The 24,714-nt window shown below is 48.9% G+C and overlaps 1 protein-coding gene across 2 annotated transcripts in view; it reads right to left on the bottom strand.

Annotated features, from left to right (window-relative positions):
* znrf3 (zinc and ring finger 3) overlaps positions 1-24,714 on the bottom strand; it is a 288,379-nt gene that overhangs the window by 60,601 nt on the left and 203,064 nt on the right. For both annotated transcript variants that reach the window (XM_038791435.1, XM_038791426.1), the window contains exon 3: positions 3,809-3,883. In XM_038791435.1, coding sequence (XP_038647363.1) covers positions 3,809-3,883 — 75 coding nt within the window. The remainder of the gene's footprint in view (positions 1-3,808; positions 3,884-24,714) is intronic.

Genomic DNA, 24,714 nt, shown 5'->3' with positions numbered 1-24,714 from the left:
TGTTCTGCAGCGTTTCACGGCCAGTTTAGTACTGGTGAACTGCAAAGGTATGACGATGCATTAACATGACACTACTCCAGTAATCGATGAAGACAAGAGGCTAGAGCTAGTACCAATAGGAAACCAGATCAGAAGAGAGTTCCCTAGTTTAGATGTAGACTGTTTCAGAACCAGAGCTGTAATAATGTGTTACTATTTTACGGGTGTGATGAGCAGCAGACTGCTGATGTTGTGTTAACTCAGATGACTGCTGCATACTTAGGATCAAGTGCTAGAGACAATTAAAAGATAATTTCATCGTCCCCAAAAATGATGATGTGCAATTAAGCCACCCTAATACCAAACATTGCTTGAAACACAGGCACTGCGTTGTTCATTGGCTGCATGCTTCGGCGGGGAGCCGAACATCTTCTCAGTTCCTTAAGGCTAGATTGCACATCTTAAAGAGAGTCGATAGTACGACTGGAACATTTGCGGAGAGCCATGCAGGAAGTGAATCTGAAAGGGCATTGGGGAATGGCACACCTTACTCACCGACCAACAATCTCTATCGATCAGGCTCCATCACACCCTCACACATTTAGCACTGCAGGAAGCATTGCAGCTTGTGTCCAGCTGCCAGTTATTTAACCATGTCAACTAACCAATTGCACGACACTCACTGACACACTCCCTCTCTCTTCCAGGACAATGGAGCACAGTTTTGTGCAGCAGAAACTTACAGGAGAAGGGCAGCCTTGTGCACGTGTCCTGATACCCGTGGAGGAGACAGTGCTGCCCAGTATTGGGCCTCTCATTGGCAAGGCCAGGTGAAAGGCTGAAACCACTGAAGATGAACCCATTCTTGTACATTATTGTTCGTCTCACATCCCACGCACCCGCCGCTTATTTCACAATCTTCTCTGACTTTCAAGCTGTAAGCATGAGTTTCTTTCTTTCTCCCCCACCCCCATCACAACCCTGCTTTTACCTTTTACCTTTCAGATACTCAGGAGATGCAACCTGGCGAGGCAGCAGAGGACCATCAAGAAGAAACACGCAGTCATTTTTGTTTTTCATTCGAGGTGCAAGCTCAGAAACTAACGTGGCATGTAGCGGAGCGGCGAGCATAAATGCAGGGTCTTCAAGTGGTGCGACACTGGGCATGTGTGAGCTGCAGCCAGGACCAAGGGTCAAGGATAATGCAGATGCCAGCACACTGGAGGGTGAGGTTGCACTCGGGTTCTGCTGCAGATGACTCAACCGAGGACTTTTAAAGGGGTCATCTACAAAAGAAGGCTGCTAGATTTACAAAAAATAAATATTTGGTGGATTAGGAAGCCTGCCAGACTGTTTTCAACATCCATGAGCATGGAGTGCTTAACTGCATGAGAACATTTCTGGAACCAACCATAATGCAGTGTTTGATTGGCCAAAGTCTTAATTTTCCATTACGGCGTCCACCCACTAGGGTAGCTGTTGCAGTGGAAGTTCAGGCTGCTGCCATCATGGTATCACAGCATTGATACACTAACAGATCTGTTTCCTTGAAACACTCTGCGGATATGACCCTTGCCATCTTCCCATCCTCCCACTTGCTCTTCCAGCAGCTTGTCCTGCTCAGCATGGCCTCGCTTCTCCCTGTTATGTTCATTGCCATCAGGCTGGGAGCAGTTGGCATGTGAGAACCCTAGAAGTCAGCAATAAAGCTTTCAGTATTTGCCAGACCACTCCCTCTAGAGCTCTGGAATGTGAAGCGTACCAAACATTTACTGACGTACCATAGAATGGTACAGCGCAGGAGGCCACTCAGCCCACAGAATTCTCCGACCGGGCCCGGGGGGGGAGGGGGGGGGGGGGGGGCGGAGAATCCCGCCCATAAGACTTTGCAAACTTATCCAAAGATTTGAAAGATAAAAGTCTGTTCTGGATGGATTAAATCAGTGAAGCACTTCCCAGTGAAGGATTTGCCAGAAAGTTACCTGGGCTAAAATGATTAGACATTGACGAGGCCAGTTAGAAATTGACTAGGCCAGCTGGTGCTGACTTGGCCGGTTAGACGTTCACTAGGCTTGCGTTCCTTCCCATGGATATAAAGGGACAATTTATTTGAGATTCTTCAGATATCAAAGGCGTTCAGAGGATGGACAGAGAGAGAAATCACTTCCTCTGGAATTAGTAGACTCCAGAACAAAGAGGCATAACCTTCAAATTAGAGCCAGGCTGCTTAGGGGTGGTGTCAAAAGGCGCTTCTTCACACAAAGGGTGCTGAATATCTTTATCGTTGGGGGGGGGGGGGGGGGGGAATCAAGATTTTAAATTAGAGATTGCTAAATTTCTGTAGGGTACCACTATCAAGGGTTTGGGAACCAAATGAGGGAAATTGAGTTGATACAGATTAACCATGCCCTAATAGAATGCCAGAACATGCCAGAGGTTCCAAAGGGTCTACTGTTGTTCCTGAGCCAAGCAAACCAAGAAGGTCTCCAAATTGAACCCTAGCTTTTATTGAGTTGGGAACTCTAAACAAGGTTGGTGGTAGGAGCTGCTATTGGGGAGGTTCTTTAGGGAGGAGGAATGCAATTTATTATGTTTTTTTTACGATCACCTCCTCCTAGTGAGATTCACAATGCCACACTTGAAATCCAACATGACTTAAACAGTGAGGGGTTGGGGCAGAATAAAATCAAATATTGTGCACAGGGCAAAAACGGAGAACAGCACCTCCAGAACCAGAAAGGCAGAAAGAAAAATCATTTAAAGATTATCTCTGTTCCTTTGGGTAAGAATTCCTCTGGTTGCTACATACAGTGACATGATAAAGATGAATAGTGAAAGGTAGTTTTCAATGGCCAGCATTGACAACAGAATACAAAGTCAGGGTTATCACTAAACATGATTGTCTTTTCCCTCCCACGAGGGAATATTTGAACATGGGATTATTTACTACGAGTGACTATTGAGTCGGAGACTGTAAGATAATTTACAAGGTAGCTGGAAAAACATATGAAAAAGCAGTAATATAAGGGATAGAGTTGACCAGTGGCGGGCAGCCTGCTGCCCGGTAACCACCTGTGGCCCATCCGGCTTCTGAGTGTGGCACACAAGTCATTATGTTGACTATTGCCCACACGCTGGATTGCCAGATTGCACTGGTTTCCATCCACATGGCTTTTTTCCTACCAGTATGAATGAAGTGATAAATATGTAAAGTAAGGGCATGCAAAGTGAGGTATGGGCTAATTGTACACAACAATGATTGTGAAATTCACGTGCTCCCTCTGCATCCAATCAAAGTGTAAATATTTCTATTGCTTTTACCACTTGAAGCTGATGACGGTTTTATTAATACATGAATGATTATCTTAGCATTTTCTATAACTCACTATGAAATATTCGGTGTGTATTTAATCTTATTTGAGGGTTATGGTTCGTGAACAAGCCTGATTTCAATCTTGCGGCCCACTGGGGTCACTCAGGAGGCCCACTCACGAGCCGAGGTTGCCCGTCACTGGAGTAGACAGCTTCAGAACTAGCGGTGGTTATAGGCCAAATGGACTCTTTTCTGCGCTGCAATGTTCTGATTCTATCAATACACTAATCCTCTGGTGTTTCTTGTAAAACCATATTACCATTCCATATTAGGGTAGATTTTCACTTCAACAGGAATGTAAATAAGCAGAGTTGTAGAAGGTGCTGCTGATTCTCTTGTATCCGTTTCACAATACTGCACAAAGTCCATAGTGACAGGACAATTGGTACCACTGTCCAGGCTCTATAATGGCCTGGTAAACTCTGTACAGGTCTACACTGAGAATCTACTCCATACCTGGTCGATGGCATCCGGGTTTTCAGATACATCAAAGATGACAGCTGTTGCTCCTCTCTGGACTGCCCGCTTAGCCTGCAAAGACAAGAGCAAGATTCTTAAGCACAAAGAGCATTTTAAACAAACAAAAACAGTTTAACTACAGTCAGCAACATAAGTGATATTGTTTTCTCCAATAAAATGCAGAGCACACTCAGTAATATTTTAGTAGGCAAGAGCACTTTTCAGGGAATACAGATCGCAGAAGGTAAATATTTATGCCCTTTCCCTCTCCCAGTGGCCTTCCCAAGTAGTTCACACATCTCGAGTTGGTTCGGTAGAATGGAGGATTAAATGTGGTGCAACCTATTACCGATGTGATACAATGTAGGGTTTTAACAGGAACACACCATCATTAAATCAGAATTGTTACGACTCAGAAAAATGAAAATCGCTTATTGTCACAAGTAGGCTTCAAATGAAGTTACTGTGAAAAGCCCCTAGTCGCCACATTCCGGCGCCTGTTCGGGGAGGCTGGTACGGGAATTGAACCGCTCTGCTGGCCTTCTTTGGTCTGCTTTGAAAGCCAGCTCTTTAGGCCTGTGCTGAACCAGCCCCTGAAAGGAGGCCATTTGGCCCATTGTGTCTGCACCGGCTCTCCAAATGAGCACCATGACCTAGGGCCATTCCCCTGACTTTTCCCCGTATCCCTGCACATTGTTTCTATTCAAATAATCATCCAATGCCGTCTTCCATGCCTCGATTCAACCTGCCTCCACCACAATTCCAGACAGTGCATTCCAGACCCAAACCACTCATTGTGTGAAAAGGATTTTTTTCTCACATCACATTTGGTTCTTTTGCAACTCGAGTTGAATCTGTGCCCTCTTGTTCTTGATCCTTTTACGAGGGAGAACAGTTTCTCCCGATCTACTCTGTCCAGCCCCCTCATGATTTGAACATGAATATTTCTCACTGTCTGCCCCATAACACAGATCATGTATGGTGGAATAGCTAAGTGAGTGATCTGTTGGCTGGTCTTCTGAATGGTGCTTTGAAACTGGATGCCAGGACACACACACAATAAGGGTACCAGGGTACTTTGCAATCCATCTTCTTTCTCCTTTCTGTGAGGGAACACTGGACCCATGTTGTTATTCTACATTGAATCAACATTTACATTTAAAAACAAGCCCTGGTTGGCAGAATGGAGATTGTGAACTTTATCTCTGCTGGCCCGTGGGACAAATTGGTGCCCTATTCCTATTCTCGTCCTCCCACAAACGTTCCCCCTTTTAGATTTATGCTGATCCCATGGAAACCAATAGCCCTCTGATTCCTTGTCATCCTCCTGTGCACCTCGACCAGAAGTGACATTTAGGAAATCCAATCATGTCCTCATGTTTACACAAACACACATTTGTCTATGCAATAACACATCACAGCAAAACATTTTACAAAGTGATTTGGTATGGTTCTGAGAAACCTTCCAAATTTATTAAATTTTCCTTTCATTGGGTTTCACTCGATAGTAGGCAGGAGTGGACGACATTGGCAGAGAATTTCCAGCCCCGCCACGGCAGGTTCCACAATGGCACTTGAATATCCATCGACTTCGGCAGCACTGGAAGATGCTGTTGGCAGGAAGGACTGGAGAATTCAGGCCCCTGTTTAATGCTCCTCTTCCCCACCCACCTTATCAATGGGACACTGTGGCCAATGTGTGTTGGCTGAGATAGAACCCATAGAACCACAGAATTCTTGCAGAAGGAGGCCATTCAGCACATCAAGTCCGTACTGACCCTCTGAAACAGCACCCAAGCTCGACCCACTCCCTGCTCTATCCCCATAACCCCATCTAACCTGCACATCTTTCTACACTAAGGGGCAATTTTAGTATGGCCAATGCACCTCACCTGCACATCTTTGGACTGTGGGAGGAAACCAGAGCACCCGGTGGAAACCTACGCAGACATGGGGGGCAAAATTCTCCGCAATGGCCGACGCCGGCGTGAAACCCAGAGTGTTTCACGACGGCGTCGGAGGCCGCTCCTCGCTCTCTATTCTTCCCCCATGGGGGGGCTAGGAGCGGCGTTGGGAGAAACTCGTCCGCCGGGCCTTGACGCTTGCATCAAGGCGGCGCGCCGAGAATGACGCGGCCGGCGGCGCCCAAGTGACGTCAGCCGCGCATGCGCAGGTTGGCCGGCACCAACCCGCGCATGCGCAGTTGCCGTCTTCTCCCCCGCTGCCCCGCAAGACGTGGCGGCTTGATCTTGCGGGGCGGCGGAGGGGAAAGAGTGCATCTCTTAGAGATGCCGGACCGACGATCGGTGGGCACCGATCACGGGCCAGTCCCCTCACGAGCACACCCATGGTGCTCGTTCTTCTCTCCACCCCCCACAGGTCCTGTCGCGCGCTGTTCACGCCGGCAGCGACCAGGTGTGGTTGCCACCGGCGTGAACAGGTCGGGATCGTCAGGCTGCTCAGCCCATCCGGGCCGGAGAATCGGCGGTCGCCGGGAAAAAACGGCAAAACGCGACACGCCATTTTGGGGGGGGGGGGGGGGGTGGGGTGGGAGAATCGCGGGGGTGCCAGAGCGGCCCTCCCGCGATTCTCCCACCCAGTGTGGGCAGTGGAGAATCGCGCCCGGGGACTCCACAACTCCACGCAGCTACTCATGGCCGGAATTGGGAGGCAGCAGTGAAAACCACTATGCTGTCCTCAGTTCAACTAGATCAACTAGTTCAGTATAAACCCAGGATAGGTCCAGTCTTTGACTCAATTTCACACTGCGCACTGCATGTACCAAGTGAGAATATGGGAAGCTCAAAGATACAAGTATTTAATCAGCATTGAACTGCAGCCAAGGATAAATCATCTGTTTGTGACATCTTTTGCTCATCAAACACTGGAATTTGTTTTTTTTACAGATACTCCTAAAGTCTCAAAACCATTTCAGTGTGAGGTCTGCAACTTCCCAGAACTTTGGAAAGAACTGTTTCCTACTATAAAAGCTAAGACATCCTAGTGGGGCTGCTTATCTCAAACAGGCTTGTCATCGGGCATGAAGCATTTGAAAAATCAAACAAATCTGCTCACAGATTCTGCCAAGACAAGGCACCACTCAGTCTAGTCATATCAAAATGGCATCATAAAATGAAGGAAAGTATTAGAGGTTTTCTCAAGGTATCATGCGGGTAGGTCCCACTAAGTGTATAATTCGATTGCCATCAGGCCTTCTAATTCAACACAGAGCATGCACCATGTTATTTGAAAATGCCTGTGGAAATACTCCTTCCTGTTCAGATGGAATTGTCAGAAGAATGTTTTCCCAAACTCAGCCATCCTGGTTATTTGTGGTGGTCCTTTGCATGTATCTGCTCTCCAGAGGGATTGATGGTTTATTTCTAGCACCATGGGACCCAGAAGAGTCAACGGGAGAAAGGATTATAACTCACTGTCTCTTTTCCCTTGGTTGAGAACTCTCATTTTCTCACGCCGAATACAATCTATATCCCATCAATTCCAGCCCTGCTGCACTGCATTCCAAATTCTCCCTTATCTTGGCGTTTAAGGAACTTATTAAATTTCCTGAAGAAAACGTTTCCTTGCTGTCTCCTCTCCAAAGAAAAGCCAATTAAAATTCCAATGGACCGTATTCACCAATATATCTCCTGCACCAGTTGCAGTCCTCGGTATGGCCCTTTCATGCACCCAGCAGTTTAGGGGACTTTGGGTTCCACCTAGCATTTTGTGAGCTCCGTCTGTACCTTTCCATGTAACCTGCAGCCAAATGTTCATCTCCTCCCTTTTTATCGAATAGGGTGGAAATACTGCCAACCCACTTTCAGAAGTAAGTTGCAATACCAGTGGCCCGAGGTTGTTTGCAGGGACTGCTGGGGTACATCATTCAGCAACCACAGAAGAACTACAGAATTACTACAATGCAGAAGGAGGCCATTCAGCCCGTTGAGTCTGCACCAACCCTCTGAACGAGCACCCCACCTAGACCCACTCTCCTGCCCTATCCCTGTAACCCCACCTAACCGACATATCCTTTGGATACCAAGGGGCAACTTAACATGGCCAATCCACCTAACCTACACATCTTTGGATTGTGGAAGGAAATAGGAGCACCCGGTGGAAACCCACGGAGACACATGGAGAAAGTGCAAAAAGTACGGGGCGGCACGGTGGCACAGTGGCTAGCACTGCTGTCACACAGCGCCAGGGACCCACATTCAATTTTGGCCGTGTGTGACAGTCTGTGTGGAGTTTGCACTTTCTCCCAGTGTCTGCGTGGGTTTCCTCCAGGTGCTCCAGTTCCCTTCCACTGTCCAAAAATGTGCAAGTTAGGTAGATTGGCCATGATAAGTTGCCCCTTAGTGTTCAGGGATGTGCGCATTAAATGGAGTTACGTGATTGCAGGGATAGGGTAGGAGCCAGTTTAGGGTGTTCTTTCAGAGGGTAGGTGCAGATGCGATGGGCCGAATGGCCTCCTTCTGCACTGTAGGGATTCTATGATTGATCCCGCACAGTCACCCAAGGTCGGAATCAAACCCGGATCCCTGGCGCTGTGAGGAGGCAGTGCTAATGGCTATGCCACCATGCCACCCATTAGCAAAATGACAAATAGGCCTTATCTAGTCAGCCTGTTGGTTCCAATATCAGCCAAGTGTACTTTCATGTTGCTTTATTGCATTGCTGTCAATGGCAGGACGACCGTCAGCAAAACTTGGCAGAACAAACAAAGTTGCCTTGCGGTTGTGAAGGGTGTCACGTAAATGCATGCTTCTCTTTATTGCAATTGTTGTCCATCGCTTAAAATGTACCAGTGTAAATCAGGCAACCACATCCAAAAAGTAACTACCATTTATCCACTTACATTAAAGCTAATTTCAGAGTTGCTCCAAGTACTCTAAGTGCTCCATTTTTTGGGGGCAGCAACAATGGTGCTCACTCATCAGGAATCTTCGATCCTACATGCTGAGTTCGTAGGAAAACCTAGAGTGCTTCAGCTTTAATCACAAGCAGGATGTTTTTTAGTCTTTTCCCTTGTCCAAATTATTTCTGTTTTCATTCAACCCTCCAAAAAAGTGAAGCACTTAACAGCGGCTTTTGAGTTAAAGTAAAAAGCTTTGGCAGCTGACTTTAAAGAGCGTTATCTCAATTTATGGTTGTTTCCAAATACCTTGTTGCTCCGTGTTGTATTGGGGCTGTAATGAGTGAGATACTATTCAGAAACATAAAAAGATGTCATTATCTGAACAGAAATTGAACCAAATTATTCTGGCCAAAATAATGTAATTCAATGTATTGTTTTTAAATCAATTGGAGCTTGATTATGTTTATTGGTCGAGGAATCCCACATCGGCAGGCTGAGGAGAATTAATGAAAGCACTTGTTATTGTTAAAAAATCATTCATTGGATGTGAGCTGGGCCAGCATTTATTGTCAATTCCTAATTCCCTTGAACTGAGTGGCTTGCTGGGCCATTTCTGAGGGCATTTTTAAGAGTCAACCAAATTGCAGTGGGTCTGGAGTCACATGTAGGCCAGAGCAGGTAAGGACAACCGATTTCCTTCCCTAATGGACAGTAGTGAACCAGATGGTTTTTACAACAATGGACAATGATTTAATGGTCATCGTTAGGCTTTCAATTCCAGATCATACTGACATGCATGTTTAGCAGGCACCACATTCATGTTAATATGTCTATATTAATTAATAATCACTTATTGTCACAAGTTGGCTTCAATGAGGTTCCTGTGAAAAGCCCGTAGTCATCACATTACGGCGCCTGTTCGGAGAGGCTGGTATATTAAACAGAGGGTACTATTGGTGCAGGACTAACTGTTATAGCTTTGATTCCATATATCCATTGACTCTGGGGACAAGCGTTCCCAATGTCTAAAAACCTTACCTAAAATGTATTAAATCTTTTTGCCTACAAACATGAGGGAGAGGAATAGACGGAACCAGAGTGCGGGGTATGAAGGTGCAATGAGCTAACTCGAGTCGCTGGAGATTCCGGTGAATTCGAGATACCGAATGGCCGGCTGATATGATGTCGCTTCAAGGTAATTTGATGCAACACTTCCACACGTTTTGCTTTGTGTTTCCATGTCAGTTAACCCGCTTTCATCGACATTGCTCACAAGTCTTTGGCTTAACGCTCTGAATCATGCCGCAATCTCAATTAATGTTGCGACTGAAATCTTTGCTTGTGGACTGTTCTTGATGATCCTTCACGGTGCGAGTTCCTGATCTCAGCCAGGCGATGTGCAGCTGTGTGTGTGTGTGTGTGTGTGTGTGTGTGGGGGGGGGGGGGGGGGGGGGGGGGGGTGCGAAGACCAGGAAATCCTTCTGACTGGTGGGGGGAAAGTTTAACACTGTTTTCGTTTAACAAAAAAAGGAACCACTCCAGAGTTTGCGTGCCTCTCGTAAAATATCACAGATATTCTTTATATACCACAGTCTGTCCTTTTCTTTACTGATGCACATCTACCATTGCCTGTTATTACTTTTAATGGAGGATAAAGAGCACCCTGTTATTATCTCATTAGCAAAATCGCAAAACAGTGGCAGACTTCCCCCAAAGAAAGTGGTGGGAAGGTAAAATGGGAGTTGGGAGATTTTGGCGGGGTGGGGGTGAAGAATAGAGGCATGAAGTTATTTCCCCTCAAAAAGCAGTATTTCTTTTAGAAGAGACCATTGCTGGACGCTGTCGCAACTGCAAAAAAAAATGGAAACATCAGAGGCCTCTTAGAATAAGGTGGGAGTCGACACTTTATATTTCTGAACTTCAAAGAGCTGGATATGAAGGCCATGTCCCTCACAGCTATAGAGGAGCGAATTTATGGATGGTGTGCAGTGCGCTGGAGCTGTTAAATGGGAACCGAGCTGTGATAATGCAGCTGCTATAAACTTTATTGATTTATTGCGGTGTTTATTTCATTCAAAGGAACAAACTTACCCAGCAACATTTGAAGTGAGGCTTTAACCCTTTGCAGCAACCCATGTTCAGCTTTGCAAAATTCCCATGACAGACATTCTTCCAGTCGGTTTCTGCTTCAAATTATGCGAGGACCAAACATTGCATGGAGGGCTGCCCACGCCCACCCCGAACCCCTCTAATTCCTCTCCATAAATTGCCAACTCATGCTGTGATGTGGGCTTCACACAAGCCGCCATTAGCCATGTGTAGAGACAAACAGCGGGCTCGTCTGAGCCAAACACAATCGGCCCTTGTCACATGCACGATGAGACACAACTTCCATCTCGGAGAACTGTGGTGATCAGAATTATGAAACCAACCTCACCTTTCCCTCCCACCCTAACCCCAGAGGCCATGAATGGCAACTCTGCTGTTCCTACTGCAATCCTGGCTGTGATGCGTGAACTCAGTATGGATTTGAACTGGTCTTTGGTTCCTGGCTTTGATGGATGTTGGTTTCCGTTCCAGGGAATTGGCAGGGAATTTCTGTTGAACAGGGAGTTTACCATGGGAGGACCCTGGGGTTCACCTAAGGAAACTTCTGTACGATCCCCAGAAGAAGTGATACTTAATGGTCCTTTCAGTTTTGATGCCAGAGTGTTAGAAGGATCATCACATGAGGGGCTGTTTAGCACACTGGGCTAAATCGCTGGCTTTGAAAGCAGTCCAAGCAGGCCAGCAGCACGGTTCGATTCCCGTACCAGCCTCCCCGAACAGGCGCCGGAATGTGGCGACTAGGGGCTTTTCACAGTAACTTAATTGAAGCCTACTCGTGACAATAAGCGATTTTCATTTCATTTTTCATTTCACATGGCACACGCCTCTATTCCAATCCCAACCAAACTGGGGCCAGTTTGACTTTTAGTTGGATTGGCTCGACAGCGAAATGGAATGGGAGCCAGAATGTAAGGGCATATGCAAGCCCCTAGAGATAGGGAAGAACAGTGGACCACCCTGCAACTGCTCCCCAGTCTCTGACTTCAAACAGAGAAGAATGAGCTGGGCCATAAAACGGCATTGCTTCCTTCAGCTTTTAATCCAGATACAAAAGCCAGCTCAACTGGCTCGGGTGTCAGCAGGTCAACATAGGAATATTCCACACACGCTTTTGGGGCAGCTAGCTTCACAGGCTGAAAGCAATCATATTCCCCCAGATTTCATTCACCGTTGCAAAGTTTCAGTTTAATGAGCTTGGAGGCTGATCCTGGAATTAGAGAGGGACGGACTGTCAGAAATGACTGGAATAACAAGCCTCTCCAGCCTTGACAAGACGAGTCTAACGGGGCAGCACATAGAGGTATACAAGATACTTGAGGAGCTGGAGAAAATTCATCATGACAATGGGATTGAACTTAACCCTGGACAATACATTTAAAAAATCCAAAGCTGACACACAAGGTAGGTCTATGGTTGTAAGGGCAAGCCTATTATATGTAGTTTACAGGCGGGATTTCTTTACAAAAGGCAGTGATCAACAGCTGCAATGGGTCACGGGTCACCAAGGGTGGTTGGCGTGTGAGGTTTGGAATACAGGATTCAAAACAGCTGGAAGCTGTAATGAAAAGATGACAGCATGACTATTCTGAAGGATGAGATGAAAACAAGTGGAAGGGCTTTCTTCATCCGAAGTGATCCCGCAATGTGGAACATTTCTGGCTCTCCTCTCCCATCCCTGGCCTGGTGGTCCCTTCATAAGGTTTAAACACGAAGAAGAGCCATATGATCAAATTGGAGCAAATGGCTATGTTTTGCGTCACTCCCACTGTGCTATGAGAGAGAATCAGAACAGGTCTAGCAGGTCACAATTGGGCATCCACCAGACACAGCGAGTCATCAGCAGAATTGTATCAACCATAAAGCTCTGTAGTCCTGCCACATCCAGCCATGAATGGCAGTGTAGAAGTAAATATATAACTGGAGGAGGAGGCTTCAAAAATATCCCCATTCGTAATGCTGGAGGAGCCCAGTGCAAACAGCAAGGATGAAGAATTTGTAACATCTCCAGCAGAAATGCGGAGTGGACGACCCATCTCAGCCTCTTCCTGAGGACTCTACCATCACTGATGCCAAACTTTGGCCTATTCAAATCAAGAAATGGTTGATGGCAATGAATACAGCAAATACTCTGGGCCCTGGCAACATTGCAGCAATAGTGTGGAAGGCTTGAGCTCCAGAATTAGACACACTCTGAGTAAAGCTGCTCCAGCACAGCTACAACACTGGCAATTGTACAACAATGTGGGAAATTGCCCAGGTATGTCCTGCCCATACACGGCCAAGCAAATCCAATCTGGTCAATTATTTCAACACTATACTTTCAGTCAGATTGATGGAAAGTGCTATTCACAGTGCTATCATGCTGTACTTAGGCAGCAATAACCTGCTCACTGACACTTAGTTCTGTTTCTGCCAGGCTCTGCCATTTCAGACTTCATTACAGCCTTCACCTAAATATGGACAAAAGAGCTGAATTGAAGAGAAGTGAGAGTGACTGCCCATGACATCAAGGAGCATTTGACTAAGTGTGGCATCAAAGGACTGCAGCAAAATTGAAGTCATTGGGAATCAGGGGGAAAATCTTAACTCGTTAAGAGTCATATTGGCACAAAGGACAATGGTTATAGTGTTGGAGGTCAGTCATCTCAGCCCCAGGACATCACTACAGGGGTTTCCAAGGTAATGCCCTAGGCCCAGCTATCTTCAACTGCTTCATCAATGGCTTTTCCTACAACACAAAGTCAGAAGTGGAAATTTTCACTGACAGTTACTCAGTGTTCAGCACCATTTGCAACTCCATAGAGCCTCAAACATTATACACCTACATGTAGCAAGATCTGGACAATATTCAGGCTTGTGTTGGTCAATGACAAGTAACATTCATGTCACACAAGTGCCAGCAATGCCTATCTCCAACAAGAGAGAATCTAACCATTTCCCCATGACCTTCGATGGCGTTACCTTCACTGAATCCCCTACTATCAATATCTTGGGGGTTACCATTGTTCAGAACCTGAACTAGACTAGCCATATAAATATTGTGGCTACAAGTGCTGATCAGAGGCTGGGAATTCTGTGACAAGTAACTCACTCCTGAATCCCCAAAAAGCATATCCATCATCTAAAAGGCACAAGTCGGGAATGCGATGGAATACTCTACATTTGCTTGGATGAGTGCTGCTTCAAAAACACTCAAGACGCTCAACACTGTCCCGTAGCCTGCTTAATTGGCACCCCGTCCACCAAGTTAAACATTCATTCCTTCCACCACCAACATACAGTGACAGCCGTGTGTAACGGCTACAAGATACACTGCAGCAACTCACCGAGACTCCTTTGAAGGCTCCTTTTACTGCACCTCCCCACAACTTTCACAGCCTAGTAGGACAAGGGTAGCAGATGCATGGGAACACCACCACTTGCAGATTTGCCTCCAAGGCCCTTGGAATTATATGCTAAGTCCTTCGATGTTGCTGGGTCAAGATCCTTGAACTCCCTTACTACCAAAGAACAAAGAAAAGTACACGCAGGTACAGGCCCTTTGACCCTCCAAGCCTGCACCGACCATACTGCTTGTCTAACCTAAAACCTTCTGCACTTCTGGGGTCCGTATCCCTCTATTCCTAGCCTATTCATGTATTTGTCAAGATCCCCCATAAATGTCACTATCGTACCTGCTTCCACCATCTCCTCCGGTAACGAGTTCCAGGCACCCTTTACTCTCGGTGTAAAAACTTCCCTTGCACATCTCCTCTAAACTTTGCCCCTTGCATCTTTCACCTATGTCCCCGAGTAATCGACTCTTCCACCTTGCCAAAAAGCTTCTGACTATCCACTCTGTCCATGCTCTGCATAATCTTGTAGACTTCTATCAGGTTGCCCCTCAACCTCCATTTTTCCAATGAGAACAGTAGTGTGGCGACCAGAATTGAACACTGTATTCCAAGTTTGGGCCTAACTAAGGTTCTAGACAGCTGCAGCATGACTTGCCAATTTTTATACACAATGCTCCGGCCGATGAAGGCAAACACGCCGTATGTCTTCTTGTACTGTGGGGCTTCCTCTGGTGCTTCATGGTTGTCCCAACAGAGGCCAAAGTAAAATAAAGGCCATTTTTAACTGTCTGCCCAGGAATTCGGCCAGTCTCTCAGTCGAGCTAAGTTGGAGACTGAAAGAAACCTGGAATTTCAGGGCTGATCATTCGTTCTTGAAGTAATAACGAGTGTTCCCTAAGCCAGGTCGATGGTTGACTAACAGGAGACCTTGTCTCAGAAGGGGGGAGAAAGTTCACTCGACCCCCAATCCTGGTGCTCACCAGCCAACAATTATCCACTCACTCACTTTGACAGGGGGGAGGCATGGATTGAAGGCATTTCTGTGGAATTCCTATCCCTTGCTATTTAGATGATTATTGGCCTGCCTAACATGCAAATGGTTCAGTAGAAGAGTTGAAACTCATAATTCAGTTTTATTTCATTACAATTTAAATAATCCAAGTAAAAATTCCACAGACAACACGCCCTACTCACTAGTTGTAGCAAAATAGGCAACATTTGGTTGTAACAAAATGGGCAGCATGGTAGCATAGTGGTTCGCACAGTTGCTTCACAGCTCCAGAGTCCCAGGTTCGATTCCCGGCTTGGGTCACCATCTGTGCGGAGTCTGCACGTTCTCCCTGTGTCTGCGTGGGTTTCCACCGGGTGCTCCGGTTTCCTCCCACAGTCCAAAGATGTGCAGGTTAGATGGACTGGCCATGATAAATTGCCGTTAGTGTCCAAAAAATGTTAGCTGGGGTTACTGGGTTACGGGGATAGGGTGGAAGCGTGGGCTTATGTAGGGTGCTCGTTACAAGAGAATGGCCTCCTTCTGCACTGTAAACTCTATGATTCTATGATCAGTGGAAAAGATATGTTTACAATTTTGCAACAAAGCACTGAACACAGAACTTAAGTTGTTTATGACTTAGAAGGGTCATTCAGTTCCTTGTTCTCGCTCTTTCCTGGTCTGTTTTTTTTTCTTTATTTGTTTATTGAATGTGGCCGTCAATGACTGGACATGCATTTATTGCCCATCCCTGAGATCATTTAAGAGTCAACCACATTGCTGTGGGTCTGGAGGCACATGTAGGCCAGACCAGGTAAGGATGGCAGATTTCCTTCCCTAAAAGGACATTAATAACCAGATGGGTTTTTACAATTGACTATAGTTTCATGGTCATCTTTAGACTTGTAATTTGTAGCCACCTGGGGTGGCCACGTCCCGATTCCAAAATGGACATTCACAAAGAGTGCAGGGAAAAATGGACAGTGCTAGAAAAACAAGCAGGTGCAAAGTTTGCCTGTGGATTGGAACTTGCAGGTCCCAGACAGAACTGATACTACAAGCCATTAGCATAGTAATGAGCTATCTCCGGGGACAAAAGAGAAACATTTAAACAATCGGTACCAGGGCAGACTCCCCGGCGCCAGTGGAGACTAAAACAAAGGCAGGCCAACAGTTACTCAGTGATGACTTCCGGTTGCGGCTATGACCAGCTAAGTCGCACATTTGGCAGCTCCTGCGACAAAGGTGTTTAAGGGCCGATTGGAGGGCCCCGACGGTACGGTACTGTAAAGACGAATCCCGGTGGGGGAAGGCTCCCTGAGGAGAGTGAGACTAACTTTATGGTCGGTACTCGGAGTGGGGCGACAAAAAAAGCGGCAGCAGCTCCCCGAAAAAAGCGGGGGAAGAGGACCAAAATGGCGGCCGGAGGCGTACTAGAAGATTGGAGAAAATGGGCGGAGGAGCAGCAGGCCGCTCTCCTCCGGTGTTTTACGGAGCTGAAAGTGGAACTCTTAGAGTCTATGAACGCGACGACCACAAGGCTGATGGGGGCCCAGGCGACCCAAGAGGCGTCGATAAGAGAGCTGCAGCAGGAGATGACTGCAAGGGAGGAGGAGGCCACGGTCCTCGTGGGAAAGGTGGAGGTGCACGAGGCACTCCACCTGAAATGGCAGAGCCGCTTTGAGGAGCTGGACACTCGAATGAGGCGGAAGAACTTGAGGATCCTGGGCCTAGCAGAAGGCCTGGAGGGGCCTGATCTCCCGAAATATGTAGCGGAGATGCTGAGCTCCCTGATGGGAGAGGGGGCCGGTCCATCGCCCCTGGAGCTGGAAGAAGCATATCGGGTCATGGCTAGGCGGCCTAGGGCGAACGAGCCCCCGAGGGCGGTGCTGGTGCGATTCCAGCGTTTCTGTGATCGGGAGAAGGTGCTGAGGTGGGCCAAGAGGGAGAAAAGCAGCAAATGGGAGAATTCGACGGTGCGGATATATCAGGACTGGAGTGCGGAGGTGGCAAAGCGGCGGGCCCGGTTTAACCGGACGAAGGCGGTGCTGCACGCAAAGAGGATCAAGTTCGGAATGCTGCAGCCAGCGCGCTTGTGGGTCACCTACAAGGACCAGCACCATTACTTTGAGACCCCAGAGGAGGCATGGACTTTTGTTCGGGAGGAAAAGCTGGACCTGAACTAGAACTTGGGAACGCCGGCGGTCGAGGCCGCCCGAGTACCCTTGACTGATCAAGTGGCCCATGTCTTTCTTAGGCCAGGTCGGAACTTGGTTAAAGTTGATGGATCGTTTGGTTTCTTTGAAACTTGTGTTATGGGGGGTTTCTTTGTTCCTTTTTGTGTGTCTCTTCCCGTTGCCAACTTCCCTTAATTATTGTTGTTGTAGGGGGGGCTTTTTTTTTTTACTGTTTTTTGATCTGTTCTTTAAGGGTTATGGTTACTGTTCTGTTCGATGGAGGGTGATGGTTAAATACGTTATTATTGGGTAGTTATTTAGTTATGCAGGCATAGTTATGTATTTATGTATTTATTCGAGATTTGTTATTTATATTGTTATATTGTTAAGTTGGGGAGGCGGGACGGGGGGGGTGCAAGTTGGTTATGCGTGTTTTCTTTTTCTCCTTTTTCTTCCTCTCGTTTTAAGGAGGCTTTTTTTATGGGCTTGGATGGGGACGGGGGTGGAATTGAAGATGGCGGGGTAGGGTGTGGCCGGGCGAAAGCGCGGGCTTTCCCCTGTTTCCCGCGCGCGGGACGGAGGAAGGGGGAGGAGAGAAGAGTGGGGTGTGGCCAGCAATGGCGGCTTTTCCCGCGCTGAAGCGGGGTCAGAGAGGGATGGCAAGGGGGGGGGGAGGCCCCTCCCCCCCCCTCCCCCCCCACATCGGGAGGAGTCGGAGTGTGGCAGGGGCAGCCGGGTCAGCGAAAACCAGCTGACTCTCGGGAGTACGATGGTGGATACACCGCGGCTAGGAGGGGTCCTAGCCAGGGGGGGGGGGGGGTTAGGGGGGGATACCGGGTTGCTGCTGGAAAGGCCGAGGACGGGAAGGGAAGAACGGGAGGAGAGAGGGGGGGGGGGGGCCATCGCCATGGGGAACGGGTCAGAAGGGGAGGGTCGACCCGGGGCGAACAGGGGACAGGACATGGCTAATAGACAGGGGAAAGGGACGGGTCGCTCCGCGACCCGGTTGATTACTTGGAACGTGAGGGGGCTGAATGGGCCGGTCAAGAAATCAAGGGTTTTTTCACACCTAAAGGGACTGCAGGCGGATGTGGCAATGTTGCAGGAGACTCACTTGAGAGTAGTAGACCAGGTACGCCTGAGAAGGGGGTGGGTGGGACAGGTGTTCCACTCAGGCTTGGACGCAAAGAACCGGGGGGGTGGCGATTTTGGTGGGAAAGAGGGTGTCGTTCGTGGCGGCGCAGGTGGTAGCAGATAAGGAGGGTAGGTACGTGATGGTGAAGGGTAGGCTGCAGGGAGAGAATGTGGTGCTGGTGAATGTGTATGCCCCGAATTGGGATGACGCGGGTTTTATGAGGCGCCTGTTGGGCCTCATTCCAGGTCTGGAGGCAGGGGGCCTGATCATGGGGGGGGACTTCAATACAGTGCTCGACCCTGGGCTGGACAGATCGAGTTCCAGGACGAATAGGAGGCCGGCAGCGGCAGAGGTGCTAAGGGGGTTCATGGAGCAGATGGGGGGGGTAGACCCTTGGAGATTTGGCAGGCCAAGGGCGAGGGAGTATTCTTTTTTCTCCCACGTCCACAGGGTGTACTCCAGAATAGACTTTTTTGTACTGAGCAGGGGGCTGATTTCGAGAGTGCAGGACACGGAGTACTCGGCCATTGCGATTTCGGACCATGCACCACACTGGGTAGAGGTAGAACTGGGGGAAGCACGGGACCAGCGCCCGTTGTGGCGCCTGGATGTGGGGCTGCTGGCGGACGATGAGGTGTGCGGAAGGGTCCGGAAGGGCATTGAGAGATATCTGGGCACGAACGACACGGGCGAGGTGAAGGTGGGGGTAGTCTGGGAGGCCCTGAAAGCAGTGATCAGAGGAGAGCTGATCTCCATAAGGGCACACAGAGAAAGGAAGGAGAGGCAGGAGAGGGAGAGACTGGTGGGGGAACTTATAGAAGTGGACAGGAGATATGCGGAGACACCAGAGGAGGGGCTGTTGAGGGAGCGGCGCAGTTTACAGGCCCAGTTTGACCTACTGACCACTATGAAGGCGGAGACGCAATGGAGAAGGGCACAGGGCGCGGTCTATGAGTACGGGGAAAAGGCGAGCAGGATGCTAGCACACCAGCTGCGCAAGCGAGATGCAGCCAGAGAGATTGGGGGAGTGAGAGAGAAGGGAGGGAACGTAGTGCAGAAGGGGCAAGAGGTGAACGGGGTCTTCAGGGATTTCTACAGGGAATTGTACCGGTCTGAGCCGCCCAGGAGGAGGGGGGGAATGGAGAACTTCCTCGATAGATTGAGGTTCCCAAAGGTCCAGGAGGAACGGGTGGAGGGGCTGGGGGCGCCGATAGAGCTGCAGGAGCTAGTTAAAGGGATAGGCCAGATGCAGGCGGGGAAGGCGCCGGGGCCGGATGGGTTCCCGGTGGAATTTTATAAGAAGTATGTGGACTTGGTGGGTCCAGTGCTGGTGCGAGCCTTCAATGAGGCGCGAGAGGGGGGGGTTCTGCCCCCGACAATGTCACAGGCCCTGATCTCCTTGATCCTGAAGCGGGACAAAGACCCTGTACAGTGCGGGTCCTACAGGCCTATCTCCCTCTTGAATGTAGATGCCAAACTGTTGGCAAAGGTCCTGGCAACCAGAATAGAGGATTGTGTGCCAGGGGTAATCCATGAGGACCAGACGGGGTTCGTAAAGGGACGACAACTTAACACAAATGTCCGGAGGACTGTTGAATGTGATTATGATGCCAGCAGTGGAGGGGGAGGCTGAGATAGTGGTAGCACTGGATGCGGAGAAGGCATTCGATAGGGTGGAGTGGGAATACCTGTGGGAGACGCTGGAACGGTTTGGGTTTGGGGAGGGATTTATCAAGTGGGTGAGGCTGCTGTATTCGGCCCCGATGGCGAGTGTGGTTACAAACGGGAGGAGGTCAGAGTATTTTGGGCTCCATCGAGGTACCAGGCAGGGATGCCCCCTATCCCCCTTACTATTTGCATTAGCGATCGAACCGTTGGCGATGGCACTGAGGGGTTCAGGGGGGTGGAGAGGACTGACAAGGGGAGGGGAGGAACATCGGGTATCACTCTATGCGGATGATTTGTTGTTATATGTGGCGGACCCGGAAGGGGGAATGCCGGAGGTAATGGAAATACTAGCGGAGTTTGGGGACTTTTCGGGATATAAATTAAATGTGGGTAAAAGTGAGGTCTTTGTGATACACCCGGGAGATCAGGGGGAGGGAATTGGGCGGCTCCCCTTTAAGAGAGCAGTAAAGAGCTTCAGGTACTTGGGGGTGCAGGTGGCAAGGAACTGGGGGACCCTCCACAAGCTGAACTTTTCAAGGCTGGTGGAGCAGATGGAGGAGGAGTTCAAGAGGTGGGACATGGTACCGCTGTCGCTAGCAGGGAGGGTGCAGTCAGTCAAAATGACGGTCCTCCCGAGGTTCTTGTTTCTGTTCCAGTGCTTGCCCATCTTCCTCCCCAGGGCCTTCTTCAAGAAGGTAACTAGCAGCATTATGGGCTATGTGTGGGCACATGGCACCCCTAGAGTGAGAAGGATTTTCTTGGAACGGAGTAGGGACAGTGGAGGATTAGCGCTACCCAATCTTTCCGGATACTACTGGGCGGCGAACGCATCGATGGTGCGCAAGTGGGTGATGGAGGGGGAGGGGGCAGCTTGGAAACGTATGGAGAGGGCGTCCTGCGGCAATACAAGCCTGGGGGCGCTAGTAACGGCACCATGGCCGCTCCCCCCCACAAGGTATACCACGAGTCCGGTAGTGGCGGCCACCCTTAAAATCTGGGGGCAGTGGAGGCGACACAGGGGGGAAGTGGGGGGTCTGATGGCGGCGCCACTGAGAGGGAACCACAGATTTGTCCCGGGGAACACTGGCGGGGGATTCCAGAGCTGGCACAGGGCGGGCATCAGGCAACTGAGGGACATGTTCATAGAGGGGAGGTTTGCGAGCCTGGGAGAGCTGGAGGAGAAATTTGAGCTCCCCCCGGGGAACACGTTTAGATACCTGCAGGTGAAGGCATTTGCCAGACGACAGGTGGAAGGATTTCCCTTGCTTCCCGATAGAGGGGTGAGTGATAGGGTGCTGTCAGGGGTCTGGGTCGGAGAAGGGAAGGTCTCGGACATCTACAAAATAATGCAGGAGGTGGAGGAGGTATCGATAGAGGAGCTGAAAGACAAGTGGGAAGCGGAGCTGGGAGAGCAGATAGAAGATGGGACATGGGCGGATGCCTTAGAGAGGGTCAATTCGTCGTCGTCGTGCGCAAGGTTGGGCCTCATCCAATTTAAGGTGCTGCACAGAGCCCATATGACGGGGACTAGGATGAGTCGGTTCTTCGGGGGTGAGGACAGGTGTGTTAGGTGTTCGGGAAGCCCTGCGAACCATGTACATATGTTCTGGATGTGCCCGGCACTGGAAGAGTTCTGGGAGGGGGTGGCGGGGACGGTGTCGAGAGTGGTGGGAACCAGGGTCAAACCAGGGTGGGGGCTAGCGATTTTTGGGGTTGGGGTGGAGCCAGGAGTACAGGAGGCAGGGGAGGCCGGAATATTGGCCTTTGCGTCCTTGGTAGCTCGGAGAAGGATCTTGATTCAGTGGAGGGACACAAGGCCACCAAGTGTTAACACCTGGTTAAACGACATGGCAAGCTTCATCCAATTGGAAAGAATCAAATTCGCCCTGAGAGGGTCGGTACAGGGGTTCTTCCGGCGGTGGCAGCCCTTCCTTGACTTTCTGGATCAGAGATAGGAACTGGAGGCCGAAACAGCAGCAACCCGGGGAGAAAGGGGGGGGGGGGAAGGGAGGGGGGGGGGGGATAGCAACGAAGGGAGCACGTCAGCGGGGGGTCGCGGGCAATGACTGCCCGAGGCCATCGGCAGAAAGGGAAAAACGGTTTGGTTGCTAGACTGGTAGCGCGGGGGGGGGGGGGGGGGGGGGGGGGGGAGGGTGGAGGGTGGGGGGGTGCGCGCGGGGGAGGGCGTGGGGAGGATTTTCCAGGGGGGATTTGTTGTGTTATAATTTAAAATGTAGTAGGGGTAAATGTTTGTATCGAAAAATTTCAATAAAAATTATTTAAAAAAAAAAAAAGTTACTCAGTGATCGAGGAACGGCCCCTTTATTTGAGAGAATCGATACAAATGATTGGGACATGGTCCAATTAATTGGGACCAAGTTCAGGAACCGCCCAGAAAGGCGTGAAACCCTTTGGGGTATAAAACAGAGTCCCCAAGGTCAAAGGGCTCTCTTAAAAAACTCTTGAACTCTTCATCTTCACCTTGGCCTTTGGCTCTCAGCGACGAGAGGCCCACCAAGCACCAGCCAAGTAAGTCTAAGGTCAATGCACGCTATGAGATAGGCGCTCCTAGCTACTATTTTATACCAGTTCAAAGCCAGCAGTATCAGAACCGGACAACGGCCATTGTTCCTCTGACTGAGTGGGCGCCTGAAGCTAAGTATAGGCTTTTAGTAGTAGTTGTAGTTTAGTGAGTAGAGTTTGTGCATGAGTAATAATTGACTGTGTGTGTAAATAAATGTGCATTGATTTCAAACTTACTAACTGGTGTATCGAGTCATTGATCAGTATTCGGTTTTGTGGTGGTATCAGAAAGATACCTGGCGACTCTTGAGCAATGGTAATTAAAACAGAGCAAATTAAGGAAAGCATAATGAGCAACAAATTCCAGATTCTTTTTATTGAATTCCAATGTCATCATCTGCCCTGGTGGAATTCAAACCCAAGTCCCCAGAGCAATATCCAGGGTCTGTGGATTACTAGTCCAGCATCACTATGCCACTGCCTCCCCTAATGCCTGCCCTCGTTCTCCCAATATCCCTGTATCACCTTCTGCCTGAAGATTTGATCCAGTTTTCCTGAAAATGATATGACAGTTTTTACCTCATCCACTTGCTTCGGGCAATGCATTCTATATCCAAACAGCTCTGCTTCAAGCCATTTTTCTTAACGTCTCTTCCACTTTTATTTTCAATGTTAAATCGCGCCGCTCAACATGGACTGTCGAACATGAGGAAATATCCTTTCCCTATTCATCCTATCAAAATCCTTTTCAATTCAAAGAGTCTTTGATTCAGAACATAAAGAGAAGGAGCAGGAGAAGGCCTTACAGCCCCTGAACCTGCCCCTCATAGCCTTTTGGGCAAAAGCAGCTTCAGCTCCCGCGTCTCAAATGTAGTCTTGGGGAGCTGCGAGATTGGAAACAAATCCTTGGAATTCAAGTCATCGGAATCCTGCAGAACATTGAAATTTCAACCCGATAAAGGATTTGTTTTGTCTTTTACGTTGGGCCCTGCCAGACTGAGTGAGATCTCAGTAGAACAGAAATGTTTTTTGCCATTGTGGTACTTTTAGATTTGAATTTATTTGCAGCTTAACAATCATCCTTCTTGCCGAGGGAACAATGCTGACAAATGGGAGTATGGAGCTCAGGGTGCAGCGTGCTAGCTGTCCAGTAGGCGGCACTCTATTCCCTCTTAAGAGCAGGACACTGCCCGAGATCAGGAGCCAACAGAAACCTCTGCAGTTCGGTACTGCTGCTGATGTTAAATACCGAGAATCCCTCAACCTCTTTACATCTGAAATCCCTCTCACATCGCAGATTCCAACTTAGACTACATTGACTACTGAAAATGGACATTCAACCCATTTGAAGCTGGCGACATAGAAGTGTGCACATGCAGCACAAATCTTTAAAAAGGCTTCCAATACTAATTGCTGAAGTAAAGTAGATGCACATGTAACTGGTTTGACTCTTATCGCTGGAAACCAGGACATCAGAATGCAAGTTGCATAACGCATAACATTGCTGTAAAGACATCCCACCTCCTGCATTTGTGGGACAAAGTGAACTCATGTCTCCGCGGGATTATCACCTTCATGACATTCCACACAAGCAGGTGACCCGACTCAACACAGTTAATGCCTGATATTGTAAAGAGCAGCTGCTCAGTGTTAACAACCTCTATTTATCTTGCACCTTTAACATCTTCCAAGGTGCTTTACTTGACTATTACTCGACAAAACTTGACACTGAGAAACATCGGGAGCGCAATTCTCCGCAGTCACGAAAATTCGGAGAATAGTGGGCGGCGTAAATTTTTATGGACACGCTGGTCCGACGCCCTCCCGCTATTCTCCCCCCCCACCCACGCCCGCCTCCCGACACGAATCGCTGCCCGCCGTTTTTTTACGGCGAGCAGCTATTCACCCCTGGCCGATGGGCCGATTTCCAAGGCCTTTACGCCCGTTTTTATGAACGTAAAACACACCTGGTCTGACCGTTCGTAAAAACGGCAGTAAAGTCCCGATCTGGGGAACCATGGCACCGATTGGCACGGCAGTACCACGGCCGTGCCAAGGGTGCCATGGGCCCGCGATTGGTGGGCACCGATCGCGGGCAGCGGGTACT

The sequence above is a fragment of the Scyliorhinus canicula genome, chromosome 1, assembly GCF_902713615.1.
Source record: "Scyliorhinus canicula chromosome 1, sScyCan1.1, whole genome shotgun sequence".
NCBI lineage: Eukaryota > Metazoa > Chordata > Chondrichthyes > Carcharhiniformes > Scyliorhinidae > Scyliorhinus > Scyliorhinus canicula.
This window is presented reverse-complemented; position numbering and strand designations above follow the sequence as displayed.